At 60.1% G+C, this 21347-nt stretch overlaps 1 protein-coding gene, 1 long non-coding RNA gene and 2 other non-coding genes across 7 annotated transcripts; 1 reads left to right on the top strand and 3 right to left on the bottom strand.

Moving 5' to 3' along the window:
- Positions 1–403: 403 nt before the first annotated feature.
- DIPK1B (divergent protein kinase domain 1B) lies at positions 404–11830 on the top strand. The gene is made up of 5 exons (XM_064366057.1): positions 404–560; positions 5427–5561; positions 9076–9183; positions 9275–9451; positions 10119–11830. Exons 1-5 carry the CDS (start codon positions 498–500, stop codon positions 10929–10931), a joined length of 1296 nt encoding a protein of 431 aa, XP_064222127.1. The 5' UTR covers positions 404–497; the 3' UTR covers positions 10932–11830.
- Positions 11709–15209, bottom strand: LOC110568397 (uncharacterized). 4 transcript variants are annotated; one of them, XR_010338695.1, is made up of 4 exons: positions 15139–15209; positions 14243–14290; positions 13305–13389; positions 11709–12239 (listed from the first exon to the last, which is right to left on the bottom strand). It is a non-coding gene; the product is annotated as an uncharacterized LOC110568397 (long non-coding RNA). The 4 variants fall into 4 exon arrangements; XR_002478676.2 differs by lacking the exon at positions 15139–15209 and adding an exon at positions 14763–15096; XR_002478677.2 differs by lacking the exon at positions 15139–15209 and adding an exon at positions 14884–15096.
- On the bottom strand, positions 13090–13225 carry LOC135270543 (small nucleolar RNA SNORA43). The gene has a single exon (XR_010338702.1). It is a non-coding gene; the product is annotated as a small nucleolar RNA SNORA43 (small nucleolar RNA).
- Positions 13921–14052, bottom strand: LOC135270544 (small nucleolar RNA SNORA17). The gene has a single exon (XR_010338703.1). It is a non-coding gene; the product is annotated as a small nucleolar RNA SNORA17 (small nucleolar RNA).
- Positions 15210–21347: the final 6138 nt, after the last annotated feature.

The following is a 21347-nucleotide window of genomic DNA, read 5'->3' as shown; positions in this document are numbered from 1 at the left end:
CCGGATCCCCCCCGCGCGCCCCCGCCCTTCCCGCGCTCCCCGACCTCCCAGCGCCCCCCGTCCTTCCCGCGCTCCCGACCCCCCAGCGCCCCGCGTCCTTCCCGCGCTCCCCGATCCCCCAGCGCCCCGCGTCCTTCCCGCGCGCCCCCGGACCCCAGCCCCCCGCCCATCCCGCGCGCCCCCGGGCCCCAGCCCCCGGCCCATCCCGCGCGCCCCCGGGCCCCCGCGCGCGCCCCCGGGCCCCGCGGCAGGCGGGGAGGGGTCTGCGGGTGGGCGGGGCCTCAGCCGAGCCGGGAGTCGGAGGCGGGCCGTGCGCCAAGCCCCGCCCCCGCCGCGCCGCGGTCGGCCGTCAGAAAGGCGCGCGCCCTCGCCTTTAACGCGGGCCCGGGGGCGCGCGGCCCGCATGGCGAGGGAGAGGCGGCCGCTGCGGGCCGGGCCGGGCCGGGGCTGAGGCCGAGCGAGCCGCGGGGCCGGCGCAGCCCCGGCCGGCGCCCACCATGCGGCGGCTGCGGCGCCTGGCGCACCTGGTGCTCTTCTGCCCCTTCTCCAAGGGCCTGCAGGTAAGCGCGGCGCGCCCGCCGCCCCCGGCCGCCTCTGCGCGGGGAGGCCGAGGTCCAGCCCCGGGGGTGCGCCGAGCGCGGAGCGGGGCCCCGGGTTCGGACACGAGCGGTTCGTGAGCCCGAGTGGGCGGGGGAGGGTCCGCGCGCGGGGGTGCTGCGGCCTGGAGACCCCCGCCCCGGCCTGCGGGCGGCCCCTGCCCCCGGCCCAGAAGCCACACAAAAGTCCTTTCCCCTTTTCTCCACTTGAAAAATAAGGTGTGTTATTCTGCGGCGGAAAACTTGGGACACACAGAAACGCCCTGGCAAGGACGTGACCTCCCCGCCCCGCCCCGCTTCATCTCATCAGCCGCCTTAGCGCAGGGACCCTGCCCCGACCCCGAGATGACCTTGTCCAAGTCACCGTCCCCTCCAGGGGCCTGGCCGGCTCAGCACGGGAGGCCCGCGCTGCCTTGGGTTCCAGCTGCTGGAAGCCCCTTTCACCTTCCGCTATGGGGGGGATGCAGGCCAGGCCCATCAGGCTCCATCACTCCGGGCGGCCCTCCAGGACCCCAGCCATCTGCCGGAGGAGCCGGTCCTGGTCAGATCTGCCGAACCTCCCAGGCCCCCGCCCAGCAGTCCCGGGGTCAGCAGAAGGATGCCTGCCAGGGTCCTGCCTGGGCTCAGGGCCTGGCTGGCCTCAGCTCCCCTTCCGGGAAGAGGGTGTGGAACCCAGTCACTCAGGTTGCAGCAAGACCCTCTGTGCCCACCTGGGACCTCAGGGTGTGGTGGTCCCGTCCCAGCCCAGCCCTGGGGCAGGGTTGAGCTAAAGGGTGTGAGACCACCCCAGTCGCTGGGGGGTGGGGCATGCAGTGGTCCCCTGCCCGGAGGAAGGGCCTGGACCAGCGGCTGCAGAAGAGATGCCGATGCCGGGAACTCCGCCCAGGAATGGCAGGAGAGGGGTGCTGGCTGCTCCCAGGGTGGCTGGCTCAGGACCAGAGCTCCAGAGGGAGCCCACCCTGCCCCTCCTGTGGCGTGGGCCTCAGTCTCCTGGCCTCGTGAACTGCTCTGCTGGGTTAGTGCTGTGGGGCTCCCGGCCCACGGTCTACACCTGCTGGGCTGAGGACTATGATGCGGTCGCATCCCCGGGACGACCCTCCACACCCTCGAAGTGGCTTCACCAGGAGCTGGTCCCCGCCTGCCCCTGCAAAGGCCCAGCCCAGGTCCCAGATGGTGGGGCAGCTTCCACACTCAAGCTGTGCCAGGCCCAGGAGTCAGGGTGGGCCAGGGAGCACTGTGTGGGCTTTGCAGAGCAGCTGCTTGGGACCCCAGGACCCAGAGCGGGTCAGGGATGGCAGCTGGGGAAGTGCCCGTGTACGATAAAGGCCTGGGGCAAGACTGGGCAAGGCGGCTCATGCCTGTAATGCCAGCACCTCGGGAGGCTGGGTGGGAGGGTCCGCGGGGAGCTGGAGGCTGCAGTGAGCTGTGACTGCACCACTGTACTCCAGCCTGGGCAACACAGCAAGACCCCGTCTCAAAAGAACATCAAAAGAGCTGGGGATGAACCAGAGCCGGCCAGGCGGAAATAGGCCCTGGCCCAAGCCCAGATGGGGCGCTGGGGAGCAGAACTAGGAGAGTCCCCAGCTTGGTGTCACCATCTCCAGCTGGGGTCACCCCTGGGCCCCGGCCAGCCACAGCCTCCCCCTCCTGGCTTCCTCCGAGTCCCCGCCCTTGCTGGGCCTCCCTGCGTGGCCCTGCCTCGGGCACGTTCACCCCGGAGGGAGCCGCCGGCCCTCATCCCGCCAGAACTCCCACACCCCACTGCGTCTCTGCTTTCCTGTTTTCCATCTTGAGCAAATCTGCCGGAAACAGACACAGTGCCCAGGACAAGTGGTCTGAGGGGCGGAACCCGCCAGCCACACCGTCTGTTCCGGGCCCCCCAGGACCCCACTGCCACCGGAGCTCTGGGCCCTTCCCCGACTGCTGGGGGTCCTCCCTCTGTGGCCCTGCCTGAGGTGGCCACCAGTGGGTGAATGCCGGGGAGCAGGAGGCCAGGGCCCACCTCTCTGGAAAGAACCAGAAAAATGACCCCAGCTGCCTTGTCTTCGTTGAGAGGCTGGTGGCCTCATTTTAGGAAGGAGGCCCCTACTCATGGCAAGAGCAGAGCTGGAGCCCATGACCTGATGGGGGCCCTGACTTGCCAGGTGGGGGTGTGACCAGGCACTCCCAGGAGGAGATTTGACCAGTGGGCATCCTCTCCCTGGCCACCAGTGGACAGGAGGCCACAAGGGGCACTTGGAGCCAGCAGTGGGGCCTCTCTGGGGGGAAGCTGGCCCCCAAGCCTGGACCCTTCTGCCTTCGGCTGCACGTCAGGGATGTCTGAGCCCCCGCATGGGGCAAGTCCCCTCTGCGGGCCACTCCTGCACAGTGCCTGAGAGGCCTGAAATTTGCTAGGAGGCTGGGGAGAGGGATGGTGGCACGCAGCTGTTCCTGGCTGTCACCCTTGGAAGCCCAGCTTGGAGGCCTAGGTGGGGAGGCTCGCCCAGCACTGTGAGCCAGCAGGGAAACTGAGGCAGAGGGACTGAGGACGGCAGAGGGACCTGGAGCCCTCCCTAAAAGCCAGTTCCCAGACATCTGGGTCAGAGCTTTAGGAAGGGGCCAGGGGCTGTGTGCTCACTTAATTTTTTTTTTTTTTTGAGACGGAGTTTCGCTCTTGTTACCCAGGCCGGAGTGCAATGGCGCGATCTCGGCTCACCGCAACCTCCGCCTCCTGGGTTCAGGCAATTCTCCTGCCTCAGCCTCTCGAGTAGCTGGGATTACAGGCATGCACCACCACGCCCAGCTAATTTTTTGTATTTTCAGTAGAGACGGGGTTTCACCATGTTGACCAAGATGGTCTCAATCTCTTGACCTTGTGATCCACCCGCCTCGGCCTCCCAAAGTGCTGGGATTACAGGCGTGAGCCACCGCGCCTGGCCCATTTTTTTTTTTTTTTTTTTTTTTATGACGGAGTCTTACTCTGCCTCCCCGTCTGGAGTCTAGTGGTGCAACCTGGGCTCACTGCAACCTGTGCCTCCCGGTTCCAGCGATTCTCCTGCCTCAGCCTCCTGAGTAGCTGGGATTACAGGTGTGTGCCACCACGCCCGGCTAATTTTTGGATTTTTCTAGATGGAGTTTTGCTCTTGTTGCCCAGGTTGGAGTACAATGGTGTGATCTCAGCTCACCGCAACCTCCACCTCTGGGGTTCAAACGGTTCTCCTGCCTCAGCCCCCCGAGTAGCTGGAGTTACAGGCATGCACCACCACACCCAGCTAATTTTGTATTTTTAGTAGAGACGGCGTGTCACCGTGTTGGTCAGGCTGGTCTCGAACTCCCCACCTCAGGTGATCCACCCGCCTCCGCCTCCCAAAGTGCTGGGATTACAGGCGTGAGCCACCGTGCCCGGCCTTAATTTTTAACTGTGGTAAAATACGCATAGCATAAATGTATCATCTTAACCCTTTCGAAGTGCGGTTTAGTGGCACCAAATACATTCAGCTTGGGTGGCGACCGCCTCCCTCTGTCCACAAAGGTCTCCGTCTCCCAAACCGAAGCTCTGTCCCCGTCAAACACACACTCCCCGCCCCTCCCAGCCCCCAGCTCCCTCACTCTCCTTCCCGTCTCTGTGGTTTTGGTGACTCCAGGGACCTCGTGTAAGTGAGGTCCTGTAGGCTTTGTCCCTTGGTGACCGGCTCGTTTCACTGAGCCTCTCGTCCTCGGGCTGCTCCCTGCTGCGGTGAATGTCAGGATCGCCTTCCTTCTCAGGGTGCAGTCACGCTCCGAGGTACGGACAGGCCGCCTCTGCTCGTCCATCCCCCGCTGTGAACTCAGGCACTGCCCACCGCTGGGCTGTTGTCAACATCGGTGTCTGAATCTGCGTCTTTTTTTTTTGAGACAGGGTCTCGCTTTGCCACCCAGGCTGGAGTGTGGTGTGCGATCGCAGCTCACTGCAGCTTCCACCTCCCGGGTTCAATCAGTCCTCCTGCCTCAGCCTCCCAAGTAGCTGGGACTACAGGTGCAAGTCACCATGCCCGGCTAATGCTGGTATTTTTAGTAGAGACGGGGTTTCACATGTTGCCCAGGCTGGTTTCCAGCTCCTGGGCTCAAGCGATCCACCTGCCTCAGCCTCCCAGAAAGCTGGGATTACAGGGTGAGCCACCATGCCCAGCTAATTTTTGTATTTTTGTAGAGACAGGATTTCACTATGTTACCCAGGATGGTCTCAAACTCCTGGGCTCAAGCGATCCACCTGCCTCAGCCTGCCAGGGCTGGGATTACAGGCGTGAGCCCCTGCACCTCGGACCTGAGTCTCTTAAAAGCTTCCTGGATGTGGCTGGGTTGGGGTCCTGCAGCCCCGTTCTCCAAACCTGGTTCTCCCTGCTGGCCTGCTCTGGCCGGAACTTCCCAGCAATCTGCACTACAGTGGGGATGATATGCGCTCCTGGTGGGCGCTGCTCACCTGCCTTGTGCAGAGGTGACAGTTGTGAAATGAGGTCAGGACAGGAAGGGTTTGTAAAAATGTCCACTCAGCAAACGAAAGAATCGGCCACCTGCTAGTCCCCTGGTTTTGACATTTATTTGTACCTGCCCGTGACACTGAAAGGTCTGGGCGGTGCCTGCCCCCACCTCCACCCCCTGCAGCCCCTGGTGTGTGACCCTGGAGAGGCAGAGCCAGGAGGCGGGTGTCACTGAGCTGGGGCTGGTTCTGGAAGACAGGGGCACCGGCCGGCCAAGGAGGTAGCAGGCAAAGACTGGGGTGGACCCGGAGGCCCCTTCCGTGGGAAGTGGGGCTGACAGCACCCCGAGTGTGGGTGCCCCGAGGGCACTCCTCACGCGGCCCCTTCCCCACAGGGCCGGCTCCCAGGCCTGAGGGTCAGGTGCGTCTTCCTGGCCTGGCTGGGCGTGTTTGCGGGCAGCTGGTTGGTGTACATGCGCTACTCGTCCTACTCGGAGCTCTGTCGCGGCCACATCTGCCAGGCGGTCATTGTAAGTGTCGCTGTGTGGGCTGGGGGCCGACAGCAGGGCAGACTCCAGAAATGTCTGAGAGAGAGGCTGTTTAGCAGGAAGCCTGGTCTCGCTGGCCGGGATGGAGGCCCCCGTATGCTGGCCCCAGTGGCCTTTCTAGCTCCCCTGGGACTAGGGGTCCCCAAGGCAGGTGGCAGGGCGGTGTCCTCCACAGCCTCCCCCTCAGGGAGACAGGGCTAAGTCCCCTGGCGTGTGTGAGCATGTGTGTGTCTGGGAGCAAGCGTGGCCGCGAGTCCACACCGAGGTGACCCCCGCTCCTCCTTCTGCATCCTGTGACTAGCTGGAGGGGAGCTCCAGCTCCGTCTTCCTGGCAGACCCTGGACTCGCCCAGAGCTAGGCAGGTCCCCTGGGCCATTTTGACCCCAGCCTGGCCGATGACCAGGGTTCCGAAGCTCCGCGCCCCTTGGGGCTGGGCCTGGGCACAGCAGGGCCTGCCCTGTAGCAGCAGCTGCTGTGGGTCATGGAAGGGAGGATTGGGCACAGGGAGACCCCAGGTTCATCTGCCTCTGTCAGATGGGGAGGGGCCTCTCCTGGCAGCTGGGTGGTGGATGAAGCCACCGGGTGGCCGTGGGCAAACCTGTGCCCCACAGAGCCGTGTATGATGGGGCCACATGTGGAAAGGCCCAGAGGTGGCAGAGGGGGAGTGGGGTATGGGGTCTGGAGCGAGAGCTTCTGTGCCCAGGAACTTGTTTGGAGCCCATGCCAGCCCACGGGAGGGCTCCAGGCCCCTGGCACCAGGCTTTGCTCACCCTCAAAGTCCAGGGGGCCTCTAGGCTCAGCGTGGCATGGGGGTGGTACATCGGGCTTATCCTGGGGCCATGGGTGGAGAAGGCTGTGCCCCAAGTCGTGCACCCCGGGGACTCCTGGAAGGACAGGAGGTGGAGGGGCTGGACCTCCAGGCTGGGGTGGAGTGGGGGGGCGGCGGGTGGGAGTGGGCAGAGGATTCACATTGCCAGGCGGGGTCTGAGTATCTACCTACGGGGTGCCTGGCTGCGGAGGCTGCTGAGGAGCAGGAGGTGTCCCCCAAACACGAGGAAGCTGCAGCCTGTTTCCCAGGACGCCCTGGCCCTTCGCACAACGGCGTCTCCATGGCTGCTCACAGCCTTCCCAGAGGTCAGGCCAAGCCCGGCTCTCCCAAAGCCGCCTCGGGGCCATGGAGACATCCCCTCCTTTCCAGAGGAGGCTACCTGCCTCGCCTCGTGGGGGCATTGGACGCCTCAGAGAGGCACAGAGGCCCAGCGCGGTGGCGCACGCCTGTAATCCCAGCACTTTGGGAGGCCGAGGCGGGTGGATCACGAGGTCAAGAGATCGAGACCATCCTGGTCAACATGGTGAAACCCCGTCTCTACTCAAAATACAAAAAATTAGCTGGGCATGGTGGTGCGTGCCTGTAATCCCAGCTACTCAGGAGGCTGAGGCAGGAGAATTGCCTGAACCCAGGAGGTGGAGGTTGCGGTGAGCCGAGATCGTGCCATTGCACTCCAGCCTGGGTGACAAGAGCGAAACTGCATCTCAAAAAAAAAAAAAAGAGGCACAGAGGCTGGCCCCAGCTCACACAGTGAGGTGGCATTAGTGCAGGGCCAGTCCCGGGTTCCAACAGGGCCCTCGAGAGGCCGAGAACTGCACTGAGTCCCACCGGGCCGTGCTGCAGACGGGAGACAGACTGGGCGACGAGGGGACTGACTGGGGACCGATGTGCCGGGTGGGGGTGCCCGAGGAGGCCAAGCACACACCCCCACACCCCACCTCAGCCTTTGAGGAAGCCCCTTCCCACCCTGCTAGGTGCAGGGAGGCGCCCAGGACCAAGGGGGCAGCCCCATCTCCCCAACCCTGGGGGAGCCCCAGCCCCAGCCTGGCAGAGGGCAGCGTGTGCCAGGAGCAGGGTCTCCTGCAGGTCTGGGGCTCCGGGCACAGGGGGCTGGTCTGGGGACGGGAGGGACCTTGCTGTGAAGGGCCTGCCTGCAAGGTGGGAGGCTGGACCAGCGCACGTTCCCTTCATCCTCCTTTTCTGTCTAGATGAAGACGTGCTGCTGGCACAGACGCTGCCTTCACGACTCACGTGGGGGGTCCTCGGCCTCCAGTTGGCCCATCTCACTTCTGTCCCCATCCCTGGTGTGCTGGGCGTGGGGGTTGGGGGGTTGGGGGCGGGGGAGGCAGGGGACCCTCCGTCCTCCCCAGCCCTGGAGGGTGGGATGTTCTGAAGCTCCCTTCCTGGCTCCCTCCGAGCCTGCTCGGCCAGGCTCCATGGCAACGGAGGCTGTACATCCAGAAATCTCCCCCCACCCACAGAGGGGTGGGCCAGCTCCATGCTCTGTCACCTCCCGTGAGGCGCTGGGATTCAGGGGCTGCCAGGCTCCCGGAGCTGGGCTGGGGACTAGGAGGGGCAGCAGCCAGCCCCGGGCCTGATTTAATCACCACTAACAGTGTCTCCCTTGGGGTCTGGCTAAGGAGGGGGCCTGTGGGACGGGGAAGGGCAGGCCAGGGAGTCACTGTGGGGCCCCGGGGGTCCGTTTCTAAGCCTTGACAAACAGTTCTGACAACAGCCATAGCGCTTGAGCCTGGGCATTGGCCACGTGGGGCTGGGAGAGGAGGCGGAGGTCAGGGCTCCGTTGCCCGCTCGGTCCAGTCATCACGATGGAAAACAAGTTCAGAGATTCCTCACTGACTGATCCGGGCAGAGAGGGCGCCGTCAGTCAGGAGGGCGTCCCCGAGGGGAATGAAGTCAGGCAGAGAGAGCGCATGTTGCAGCTGGTGGTGTAGACACGGGACAGGGTGAATCTAGTTCACCAGCCAGTGCCTGGATGGTCCAGAGAGTCGGGGCTGCTGGGCGGGAGAGCTGCCTCCAGCGTCTTGCCTCCGGCCCTGGCCCAGCTTGACCACTGGGTGTGGTGTCTCACGTCCAGGCCGTGGCCTTAGCTGTGCTGTCGTTACAGGATCCAGGACGGTGGGGACGGATGGGACCAGACCGGGGGTCAGGCACAACAGGCCCACCCTGCAGCCGCCGATGGCGTGAGCCAGGGCCCAGCACCACCTGTGTGAGGGGTTGGCAGCTTGCAAACTGCAGCAAGTTGAGGCCCCTGCCAGCTGGCGGGTGCCGGGCCCATAGCGTGGCTCAAGGATGGGCGTGGGCTGGAGGCAGCCCAGTCGCCAGCTCTGGCAGTTTGGGGGTCTGAGAAAAGATGGCCGAAGAACAGGGGCCCAGTGGGTGCTGAGGCGGTGACCACGGTGATGGGGGCTTGGCCCTCCATGCCGCCTTCCCATCCACCTGGCCCTGCCCATGGACCCTCCCTCCCAGGGGTCCCAGAAGAATGGGTGCAGCTGGGCTTCGGACGTGTGGGGAGAGGCTCGGCAGGGCAGGGGGTGTGGCTGGCGCCCCCACACCCTGCACCTGTCCCCTCAGTGGGGAGGGGCTCAGCAGGGTGGAGGTGTGACTGCCGCCCCCCCGCACACACATACCCTGCACCTGTCCCCTCAGTGTGACCAGTACCACAAGGGCATCATCTCGGGCTCCATCTGCCAGGACCTCTGTGAGCTGCGTCTGGTGGAGTGGAGGACCTGCCTCTCGGCAGCCCCCGGCCAGCAGGTATGGCCTCGGGCGGGAAGGGGGGCCTGGGGCTGATGTGCCCGTGCAGAGGAGGGGGATATCTGCACGGAGGTCCTCTGGCCCTGTCCAGGTATACAGCGGGCTCTGGCGAGACAAGGATGTGACCATCAAGTGTGGCATTGAGGAGGCGCTGGACTCCAAGGCCCAGTCGGACGCGGCCCCCCGGCGGGAGCTGGTGCTGTTCGACAAGCCCACCCGGGGCACTTCCATCAAGGAGTTTCGGGAGATGACCCTCAGCTTCCTCAAGGTCAGGCAGCTCTCCTGGGGGGCTGGGCAGGAATCCACACCAGGGCATGTGCCCAGCAGGCGGCCCTGGCACCAACACGCCCAGTGCAAAGGCATAGATGGGTCAAGTGGACCCCAGGCAGACCTTCCAGTCCCCAGCCGCTGGGCAGGGGCCCTGCCAGGGAAGGAGCCTCTCCAGGGCTGGGGGCAGGGGTTGGGGGGACCGGCAGGCTGGCAGTTGAGGCCCTGAGGTCAAGAGGAGGCTCCAGCAGTCCAGGGCCATGGGTCCAGCACAGCAGGTGCCCCAAGCAGAGACCAGGGCTCAGGGCTTGCGGAGAGGGGCTGCCGCCCCGGGCTTCAGCCAGCGCGTGCCCTCCATCCCCGATTCTCATCCTGGGAAGCTCTGAGGCTTCTCTCCCCAGGTGCCCAACCCCAAGCACCCCAGCTGCACCCAAGGCTGCCGGGAGGCAGGGAGGTCTGTCTGGCGGCCGCAACACAGGCCAGAGCATGAGTGGGCACATCGCCGGCTGCCTCCTCCACCCACGTGGCTGCAGGCTGGGACCCGTAACCTGGCAGATGTGCTGGTCTGGCCCGCAGCCCGCTCTGCCGGGAGGACTGGGTCAAGGCCGGGTCATGCTCCCAGACACCAAGTCAACTGGGTTTTCCTTTCTTTTGGTCCCAAATGCCAGGCGAACCTGGGCGACCTGCCTTCCCTGCCGGCACTGGTGGGCCAGGTCCTGCTCATGGCCGACTTCAACAAGGACAACCGGGTGTCGCTGGCGGAAGCCAAGTCCGTGTGGGCCCTGCTGCAGCGTAACGAGTTCCTGCTGCTGCTGTCCCTGCAGGAGAAGGAGCACGCCTCCCAACTGCTGGGCTACTGCGGGGACCTCTACGTCACCGAGGGCGTGCCCCACGGTGCCTGGCACGCGGCCGCCCTGCCCCCCCTGCTGCGCCCGCTGCTGCCGCCGGCCCTGCAGGGTGCCCTCCAGCAGTGGCTGGGGCCCGCGTGGCCGTGGCGGGCCAAGATCGCCATCGGCCTCCTGGAGTTCGTGGAGGAGCTCTTCCACGGCGCCTATGGGACTTTCTACATGTGCGAGACCACGCTGGCCAACGTGGGCTACACGGCCACCTACGACTTCAGGATGGCCGACCTGCAGCAGGTGGCCCCCGAGGCCGCCGTGCGCCGCTTCCTGCAGGGCCGCCGCTGCGAGCACAGCGCCGACTGCACCTACGGGCGCGACTGCAGGGCGCCGTGCGACAGGCTGATGCGGCAGTGCAAGGGCGACCTCATCCAGCCCAACCTGGCCAAGGTGTGCGCGCTGCTGCGGGGCTACCTGCTGCCCGGCGCGCCCGCCGACCTCCGCGAGGAGCTGGGCACACAGCTGCGCACCTGCACCACGCTGAGCGGGCTGGCCAGCCAGGTGGAGGCCCATCACTCGCTGGTGCTCAGCCACCTCAAGACCCTGCTCTGGAAGAAGATCTCCAACACCAAGTACTCCTGATGCGGCAGCGGGGGCCCTGGCCACCCTTCCCGGAGCCGGCCTGGTGCCTGGGTGCGGGAGTCCAGCCCCGCCTCTAGGAATCCGGTCGGAAATGTCAAATGCTGTTGCAGAATCACTCCCGAGGTCAGGGCCCTGGACCCCACACCACATGAGGACCCCTAGACATGAGGACATCCTAGCTCAGAGCAGAGGTGGGAGGCCCTGGAAGGGGTTTGTTACTCTGAAGAACATGACGTAAACAAACAGCTTTTATGTAATACCCAGGGCTGAGTGCCCTGATCCCCATGGACGCTGCGCGTGGACCCTTTGCCCCACGGTGGATACCAGCCGGGCCAGGCACCCAGGCTGGGGTTGGGCCCCTGAATCCTGGGGAGGCAGCCCTCTGGTGTCAAAGGTGAGGTCTATTCTCGAGCCCCTGCCTGCCCTACACTGCTGAAGGTGCCAGGGCAGTTCCCCAAAAAGGAGCTTCTGAAGGAACCAACGACCAGGACCCCAAACCTGGACCGTGGCAAAACAGGCCAAGAAAAAGGCGTTCTAGTGAGACAGCCTGGTGCGGTGACACGTTTACAAAATGCAGCCGTGAGATGTAGAGCTCATTCCCTAGGAAACAGCCTCGGAGCGGCCATCTTCTCCGGCCCTGCGCTCTCCCCGTAGCCCGGGGAACCCGGCAACCATCCCCCAGGGGGACAGGCAAGGACCCAGGCGGGAAGACCCCAACGCAGGAACCCCGTTCGGTGCGGGCTCTGCTCCGCAATGGACCAGTCAAGACACAATCCATTCCGTTCCAGACCCATTTATTCTCAAATTTTGCCAATACAGAAATACTATCCTTGAAGAAATGTGCATTAAATCTTTTAATTCCCTTCATCCTGTATTTTAAAATAAATGTTTTCCATCTAGATTTTCCCCTTGGGGTAAAAACAACAAACACAAGATGACTCAAATACAGTAAAAAATAACTCGGATCTTGGGTTCCAGGCGGTTCAGACACAGCCAATTGGTTCTTTTTCCAGCAGAACACCACAATGGCAGGACTTAAGAACCGGGATACTCAAATGGAGGGGTGGTCCCGGCAGCTGCCCTGGCCGGCTGGAACACACAGCACTACCCAGGCAGAGGCGGTGGGCGTCCCGATGCCAGCCTGCCCATCCCTGGAATGCAGGCAGAGCAGGAGCTGCAACCGTGGCCCTGGGGGCAGGTGGGCGTGCGGAAAGCTGGGCTCTGAGGCCGCAAACAGCCTGGGTGCCGGTGGTCCTATGCCAGCCCGCCTCCTGGCACGGGGCTGCGCCCACATCCTGGCCTCTGCATCTGAAAAACGAACAAGGATGACGCCACAGACCAGGTTTCTTTAACCTGGATTCACCGAGTGACCTCGGGGAACACAATTTATGAATTCCCTAAAGTTTTTTTTTGAGACAGAGTCTCGCTATGTGGCCCAGGCTGGAGTGCAGTGGCATGATCTCAGCTCACTGCAACCTCCGCCTCCTAGGTTCAAGAGATTCTCCTGCCTCAGTCTCCCGAGTTACTAGGATTACAGGCACACACCACACAGCCAGCTACCTTTTGTGTTTTTAGTAGAGATGAGGTTTGAGGCTGTTGGCCAGGCTGGTCTCGAACTCCTGACCTCAGACGATCCGCCTGCTTCTACCTCCCAAAGTGGTGTGACAGTAGTATTTTACAGTTATCTTTCCTGATATGACCTCATAGCGGAAGTCTGAGACTGGCACTGCTGACTTATGGCCACGTCACTCTTCACGGTGGGGCGCCCCAAGCATCACAGGACGTGCAGCTGCACCCCTCACTCCCACCCATTTTGGGAAGAGGAATCTTGTTTCCAAAGTGACCCAGAGACACCTCCAGGCAAGGAAGCTCCTGACCCCTACCCAGGGCCCTTGCTTGGTGCACAGGAATTGCACCCCCGTTAGTACTGCTGGACAAGGCACAGCTTGTCCATCCCAGCTCAGGTGGTCTTGGTCACACTTGCCCAAGGCCTCCCAGACAGACCCACAGAACCGTTTCCAGAACGCGGCCTGGGAGTGGATCCACACTCTCTACGCCTCAGGGTTCCCGGCAATGCTGCCGCCCCTCCCTCACGGAGCACAGCAGGTAAGGTGGTTTCCAAAGCGAAAACCCAAATGCGCCTGGCTTTGGCTTTGAGTAATGTCAGGCTATAAACCATTCCCAGTGCTCACTGGCCCCGGAACACTGAGTGTAGAAATCGCCACTTTCTCTCTGCCCCGACGTCACAGGCACAGCAGAGCAACTGTCTGCAGTGCCGGCAGGTCCAGGACAGCATCTGCAGGGCAGCCGCTCACACCCACCCGGCAGCCAGGGAGGGAGGCAGGGAGGGCCAGCCTCAGCCTTGCCTCTTACCTTGATCCGGACTGGGGCCGGTTGGCCTCGTCACTCTGGCCACTGCTCACACTGGAAGTCCGTCACAGGCTAAGTCACCTCCTTCCTGTGTTAAATAACAAGAATGCTTGGCACAGAATCAACACAGTAAGGGGCTGCTGTTACCGCTATTAACTGAAACATCAGCAAACCCTTCCCCGGTCCCGTCCATCGTGATCCTGACACAGTGTGTGGCATGGCAGGTAGATCACGAGGTCAGGAGTTCAAGACCAGCCTGGCCAAGATGATGAAACCCCATCTCTACTAAAAGTACCAAAACTCAACCAGGCATGGCTGTAATCCCAGCTACTCGGGGACTGAGATAGAGAATTGCTTAAACCCAGGAGGCAGAGGTTGCAGTGAGCTGAGATCGCACCACTGCACTCCAGCCTGGGTGACAGACTCAAGTCTCAAAAAAGGAAAAAAAAAAAAAAAAACTCACTAATGAAGGCTGCTCCTGGTGAGGGCACCCTCTTCCTTCCCATTCTCCCTTCAGACCTCTAACGACCGGCGCGGCCAGCATGGCACGGCAGGGCACGAGGGTGAGAAAGCCCGCTCACAAGACCCAGGAAAACAGATGCCCAGTCCACAAATCAGGAGTGTCAGACTACGAAACATTCAAACGTTCACGGGGCAGAACGCTGACCGTAGACATAGCCTCTCTAATCTCTGCCACCTATCGACACACACGTGACACAGCAGCCACATGTGCAACGCCTCTAGGGGCAGCATCAGGCCGAACATGAAACGATTCCTTTTTATTCCCCTGGAGAGAGCTTCTAGCCGCAATGTGAACGCAAGACCGACCGGTCCCTCCAGTCACGGAAGATGTCGCACATCGCATAGCAGGGCTTAGTTACATGGGGGTGGAGGGGGTTACGGGGGGTTAACCCTGGTCCAGTACCAATGCACCAACTTACCCAGCACCCCAGGACCCCTCGCACGTGTGTTTCCAGTGAGCAGACGTCCTAGAGAAAAAGGAATCCCAATTTTGTACAAATCTTGCAAACACCACAGAGGGACATCATACAAAGACTGTTTTTTGGGAGGCCGAGGCAGGCGGATCACTTGAGGTCAGGAGTTCAAAACCAGCCTGGCCAACGTGGTGAAATCCCGTCTCTGCTAAAAATTAAAAAAAAAAAAAAATTAGCTGGCGTATAATGGCCGGCACCTGTAATCCCAGCTACTCGCGAGACTGGGGCAGGAAAATCGCTTGAACCCGGGAGGCAGAGGTTGTAGTGAATGGAGATCGCGCCACTGCACTCCAGCCTGGGCGACAAAGCAAAACTCCCTCTCGAAAAAAGAAAAAAAAAAAAAAAAAAAGACAGATTTGCTGCATCTGATCTCCAGGAAGGCGGACCAAAGGTCCCTGCCACCAAAAGCTCCCTGTCTTAAGGGCCATTCTAGAAAAATCCGACCCATGTTACTCCCTCCGCTTACTCTCTCCTTAATCTGCAGGAGGGGAAGTTGAGTCACAACAGTGGCCACGGAAGGCTGATCCCCTGCAGGTGTCCAGGGACCAGGACCACGAGGCGGATGCCCCCCAAGGACAGGCGCGCACCTGTCCTGTAACAGTATTTAGTCCGGGGGGTCACCGGACTCCTTCCGCCAGGACAGCCTCCCGCTGAGCGGCCAGTCACACGGAAACACCCGACGCGTGGACACGGCACGAGAAATCCATTTCTCGAAGATGCCGACACACGAGGCGACGTCCCCAGAGCCTCCGCGACTCGGGGACGCAGCAGCAGGGGCGGAAGGGGCGCGGGTGGGCGGGACGCTTTCCGCTTAGGTCCGAATTCGCGCACTCGGCCCTCACCAGGCTTCCCGAAGCTTCCCGGCTGGAAACCGCGCGGGGAGGGACACAGCACGGCGCCTCCTCCCGGGCCCGGGCCCCCATCCCGCGGCTCACGCGGCCAGGACGCCCCGGGTCAGCGCCCGCCCCCGCCTCGCACCCGGAGCCCCCACCCGGCAGCAGAGCCCCGTAGACCGCGCCGCGGCCGGGAGAGCGACGCTGCAGGGCGGTAGCCGGGGAGCGGGCTCGGGAAAGGCCCGGGCGCAGGCGGCGAGCAGCGAACCCGCCATGGCAGCCGCCGGCGCGCGCAGAGGTCGGGGGAGGGCGCGCCGCGCCTTTTATAGCGCGTACGGCGGCCCGTGAGGGTCAAGCCTCCCCGCCGCGCCCGCCCGAGCCGCCGAGCCCGCAGCGGGGGCCGCGCCGTCTCCGACCCGCCGGGGGCCGGGCACGCCGTGGACGCGCGTGGCTCCCCGTTTCCGCGACGGCTTCCCAGGCCGGGTCAGGAGGACGCTCCACGAGCGCGCGGGTCCCGGTGGCGTCATTCTGCTTCGCTTTCCGTCTGGCGCCAGCTCCGGCTCTGGAGGGGGCGCTGCAGCCGGCCCGGCCTCTGAACCTGGCACTGGCTTGAGGGCTGGGCCGGGAACTGCGTCGGACTCTGGAGCTGGTTTTGGTGCCTGAGCCGTCACCAGGGTGGCACGGATTTGGTGAGGGAGCTGCGTGCCTCTGCGGCAGGTGGCAGGGCGGCCCGGCCGCTGCCTGAGGTCTGAGCTGTGCTGGCGGCGGCTCCTGCAGGGACGGGCCTGGCCCAGCCGCGGTGCTGAAGCCGGTCCTGCAGCTGCTGCCGCCTCGGCCGCCTCTGAACCTGAGGCTGAGTTTGGCCCTAGCCGTGCCAGTGGTTTCGGATCTGGTCCTGGCTAGAGCGGCTGCTGGAGCTATCCTGGAGCCGGCACAGAGGTGGCGAGGCCTGCCCCATCTCTGGATGTGCTGCCGGAGCTGGCGATGGAGCTGACTCTGATCCTGGAGCTAGCACGGGAGCTGACTCTCCCTTCCGAGCTGGTGGGAGGGCTGGTGGGTGAGCTGGTGCAGGAGCTGGCTCTAGCTCTGTAGCTGGTGAAAGCTCTCGCTGTGGAGACAGTGCGAGAGACGTCCGCACCTTCAGAGTTACCGAGTCTGCTGCACCCCTTCCCAGCACCTGCTCCGGGCTGGGGAGCAGATCTACCAAGCACTTACTGAAACCGGTGTGCACAGCCCCCGGGGTAGGCCACAACCTGCTGAGACCCAGGAGAAGACCTGAGCCCCGGCACCAGGGAGAGGAGCTGCCCCAGGACAGTGGGCACTTAGAAGGTGGAGACGTCACATCCGCTGCCCTGGGTTACAGGACAGAGGTCAGAGGTTAAGTATACAGCACTTGTGTGCAGAAGGTCAGCCCCGGCCGGGCTGGGTGGCCCACGCCTGTGATCCCAACACTTTGGAAGGCCGAGGCGGGTGGATCACCTGAGATCAGGAGTCCTCATGGCCTCATCGCCTCTTCAAAGGCCGCACCTCTCCATTATGTTCACATTGGCAACATCTGAATTTTGGAGAGGATACGTTCGAACCACGTTCCCATTCAAAACAAAATCAAAGCCCACTTAGCACAGCGGCTCACGCCTGTAACCCCAGCACTTTGGGAGGCTGAAGCGGGTGGATCACCTGAGGTCAGGTGTTCAAGACCAGCCTGGCAAATACGGTGAAACCCCGTCTCTACAAAAATACAAAAATTAGCCAGGCATGATGCTGGACGCCTGTAATCCCAGCTACTGAGGAGGCTCAGGCAGGAGAATCGCTTGAACCCGGGAGGCGGAGGTTTCAGTGAGCTGAGATCATGCCATTGCACTCCATCCTGGGCGACAGAGCGAGACACCATCCCAAAAAAATAAAAGTAATTAAAAAATCAAAACAAAAAGGTCTCGCCATGTTCACCAGGCTGGTCTTGAACTCCTGACCTCAAGTGATCCACCTGCCTCAGTCTCGCAAAGTGCTGAGATTACAGGTGTGAGCCACCACATCCAGCCTCATTCTTCTGTTATTTATTTGTTTATATGTTTGTTTATTTTTGAGATGGATTCTTGCTCTGTCGCCCAGGCTGGAGTGCAGTGGCTCAATCTCGGCTCACTGCAACTTCTACCTCCCAGGTTCAAGCAATTCTCCCAAAATGATGAGATTACAGGCATGAGCCACTGTGCCTGGCCTGGAACATTTTAAACATGATATTTAAAAAAATACTCAGAAATCCGGGAGCAGTGGCTCACGCCTGTAATCCCAGCACTTTGGGAGGCTGAGGCAGGTGGACCACGAGGCCAGGAGTTCAAGACCATCCTGGCCAACATGGTGAAACCCCATCTCTACTAAAAATACAAAAATTAGCCGGGCGTGATGGCGCATGTTTGTAACGCCAACTACTCAGGAGGCTGAGGCAGAGAATTGCTTTGGAACCAAGGTAATTTGGTATATTATACTCAAAAGTAAAATGAATTCCTAACATGGGATACAGTTGTATTAGAAATAAGTGACAGCCCAGGTTCCTTCTGAACAGAGCAGCTTTTCTGTGTACTCTCGGGCTAACAGCAGCAGGAGCCATAAACACGTCCTGAGCTCTCCTCAGCCGGCGCTCGGCTCACGGTGCTTTGGGCGAGCAGTTCTCATGCTGCCTTCCATGTGCTCTAGAAGGGACCAAATGAGTAAATATGACGAGGATGATGGGTTTCGCTGTGTTGAACAGAGAGTTATAAATACAGACATGTGGGGCCGGGCGGGGTGGCTCACACCTGTCATCCCAGCACTTGGGAGGCCGAGGCGGGCCGATCACCTGAGGTCAGGCGTTCGAGACCAGCCTGGCCAACATGGCGAAACCCCGTCTCAAATAAATACATACATACACACATACATACACACACACACACATACATGCACATATGTATACACACATGCACATACATGCATATATACATACATGCATATATACATACATGCACATACATACGCACACACATACATGCATACACTTACATACATATACATACATACATATACACACATACATATGCATACATACACGTACATACACACATACATACATGCACACACATACATGCATACACATACATGCACATACACGCACACATGCATACGCACATACACATACATGCACACATGCACATACATGCATATACACACATACATACATGCATGCACATACATACATGCATATACACACATATACATACATACACACATGCATACACATACGCACACATGCACATACACACCTACATAGATATACACACACATACATACACATACATGCACACATACACACACATATACATACATACGTACATAATGTAGGCATGTGGCAAGGAGAGAAGGAAAACGAACCCTGTGGTGTGGGATTGGAATTGGAAGTATCCATGTCAACTCTGATTTTGGTAGACAGAATGGGGAGAGGGAGGGAGGAAAGGAGAATGGGAGGAAGGAGGGAAGGAAGGAGGGGAAGGAGGGAGAGTGGGAGGGATAAACGGGAGGAGAAGGGAAGAAGGAGAGAGAGACGGAAGAAGAGGGAGGGAGGGGAGGAAGGGAAGTCCAGACTGTGTCTGCTGAGAAGGTTTAGATACAGTCGGACCCAGTGAAAGTGAAGCAAGCACACCTAACACTCACAGTTCGGTTCCTCAACACCGTTCTATATGAAAAGAAACCAGGACTATTCGCTGAATTATTCAAAGCCTGTGTGCAGAAAACATAAGAGGAACTTGGAGTTTTTTTGTGCCAAAGAGCAAAAATGTGCTCAAGGAATCGGGGAATGTGCCAGCAATTCTCTGAAGCCACTTTGAAGGCACATTGCGTAGAAATGATTGTCATAGATTGTAACCCACGGAAGGAAACAGGAACTGCTGAGTGCATGCTGACATAATTAAGTGACTAAACGGAGGACAAGGAACGCAGGTTCCGACGGGCTCACTCGGTGCCCACGTGTCACGCCGATTCCTTCCTGCAGACCCGAGCGGCCATCCAGACTCATTTCCCTCTGCCCGAGGAACATCCTTGGCATTCATTCAGTGTGCTGAAGCTGTGCTAGAGATGAATTCCCTCCACTTCCATTTGTCTGGAAGTGTCTTTATTTCACCCTCAGTTTTGAAGGCTATTTTCCCGAGATACGGAGCTCTGTTGACTTTTTTCAGCAGTGTAAAGATGCCCTACCAACATCTCCTGGTTTCCACTCACCGTGAGAAGTCAGCCACTGTGTCCCCCTTTCCTGTGTTAGTCCTTCTCACATTGCTCAGAACTACCTGAGACTGGGTAATTTATGAAGCAAAGAGGTTTAATTGGCTCATGGTTCTACAGGAAGCATGGCTGTGGAGGCCTCAGGAAACTTTCAATCCTAGGTGAAGGTGCAGGGGAAGCAGGTGTGTCTTGACGTGGCCAGCAGGAGAGAGAATGAAAAGGGAAGTGCCGGACACTTTTAAACAACCAGATCTCCTGAGAACTCACTCGCATCGCAAGGACAGCAAGGGAGAAATCCATCCCCATGAGCCAGTCACCTCCCTTCAAGCCCCACCTCCAACACCAGGCATTACAATAATGCCACGTGGGATTTGGGTGGCGACACAGAGCCAAGCCAGATCATGCCCTGTCCTTTTTTTTTTTTTTTTTTGAGACAGAGTCTCACTCCATCACCAGGCACGAGGCTGGAGTGCAATGGCGCAACCTCGGCTCACTGCAACCTCCGCCTCCCGGGTTCAAGCAATTCTCCCACCTCAGCCTCCCGAGTAGCTGGGACTACAGGCGTGTGGCACCACACCCAGCTAATTTTTTTGTATTTTTAGTAGAGACAGGGTTTCAACATGTTGGCCAGGATGGTCTCAATCTCTTGACCTCGTGATCCGCCCACCTCAGCCTCCCAAAGTGCTGGGATTACAGGCGTGAGCCACCGAGCCCGGCCTTTTTTTTTTTTTTTTTTTTAAAGAGAGATGAAGTCTCACTATGTTGCCCAGGCTGGTCTCCAACTCCTGACCTCAAGTGATCCTCCCGCCTCAGCCTCCCAAAGTACTGGGGTTACAGAATTACAGACATGAGCCACCAAGTCTGGCTGTGCTGTCTTTTAAATTTTTTTCTTTCTTTTTTTTTTAGAGAGGGGGTCTTGCTACATTGCCCAGGCTGGAGTGCAGTGGCTTTTCCCAGGCACGATCCCACTACTGATCAGCACGGGAGTTCTGACCTGCTCCATTTCCGACCTGGGCCGGTTCACCCCTTCTCGGGCAACCTGGTGGTCCCCTGCTCCCAGGAGGTCACCATATTGATGCCAAACTTAGTGCGGACACCCGATCGGCATAGCGCAGTACAGCCCAGAGCTCCTGGGTTCAAGCGATCCTCCCACCCCAGCCTCCCGAGTAGCTGGGGCTGCAGGCACGCGCCACCACTCAGCTCCTTTCACATCTTTATCCACATCAGTGGTTGGCAGTGCACTGACCATCACGTCCCTAGGTGTGGTCACTGTGAGGCTCTTGCTGGGTTTCTCTGAGCCTCCGGGCCGTCTAAGTTGATGTTTCCATCCAGTCGGGGTTATTTTGGCCGCTGTTTCTTCCTCTAGCCTCACTCCCTTCTCTTTCTCAGGCTGGTCTACACTTCGGGTCTTCCCCGCAGATCTCTGAGCTGCTACGAAGCATTTTCTTCTCTGTTCCTCAGATTGGATAATCTACACCGAGTTGTCCTCAAGTTCACGGACGTTATTTTTGCCGCAGCCAATTTGCTGTCGGTGCTTCCCGTAAATGTTTCATTTATTGTACGTTTCAGTTCACTTTCCATGTCTCTGTTGATTTCCCGACCTGATCTTCTGTGTTCACTCGTTAATTCTTTCTTCATCAATTAATTAGCCCTTTAATGCTGTCGTGTCGCTAATTCTTAGAGTATATCTTGCTTTTCTTTTAACTACTTATAATGGCTGCCCTAGACCTTTATCTTCTGAATACAACTTTGGGTCTTCTCAGTGTCAGCTTTTAGTAACTTTTTTTTTAAACTATAGGTCATATTTTTCTGTGTCTTTGGACATCCAGGGACGTTCGTGCAGGACGCTCTTGACAATGGTGGCCCCGCATCTGCTGTCACCCCCTGAACAGCACTGACTTTTGTCCCAGGCTGACTCTGTCCTCCCAAAATTCCCACGTTGAAGCGCCAGCTCCCAGCGTCACCGTTTCATG

The sequence above is a fragment of the Aotus nancymaae genome, unplaced genomic scaffold, assembly GCF_030222135.1.
Source record: "Aotus nancymaae isolate 86718 unplaced genomic scaffold, 86718_ANA_hifiasm-v0.15.2.pri h1tg000063l, whole genome shotgun sequence".
Taxonomy (NCBI): Eukaryota; Metazoa; Chordata; class Mammalia; order Primates; family Aotidae; genus Aotus; species Aotus nancymaae.
Note: the sequence above shows the minus strand (reverse complement) of the source record. Positions and strands in the feature narration are given on the sequence as shown.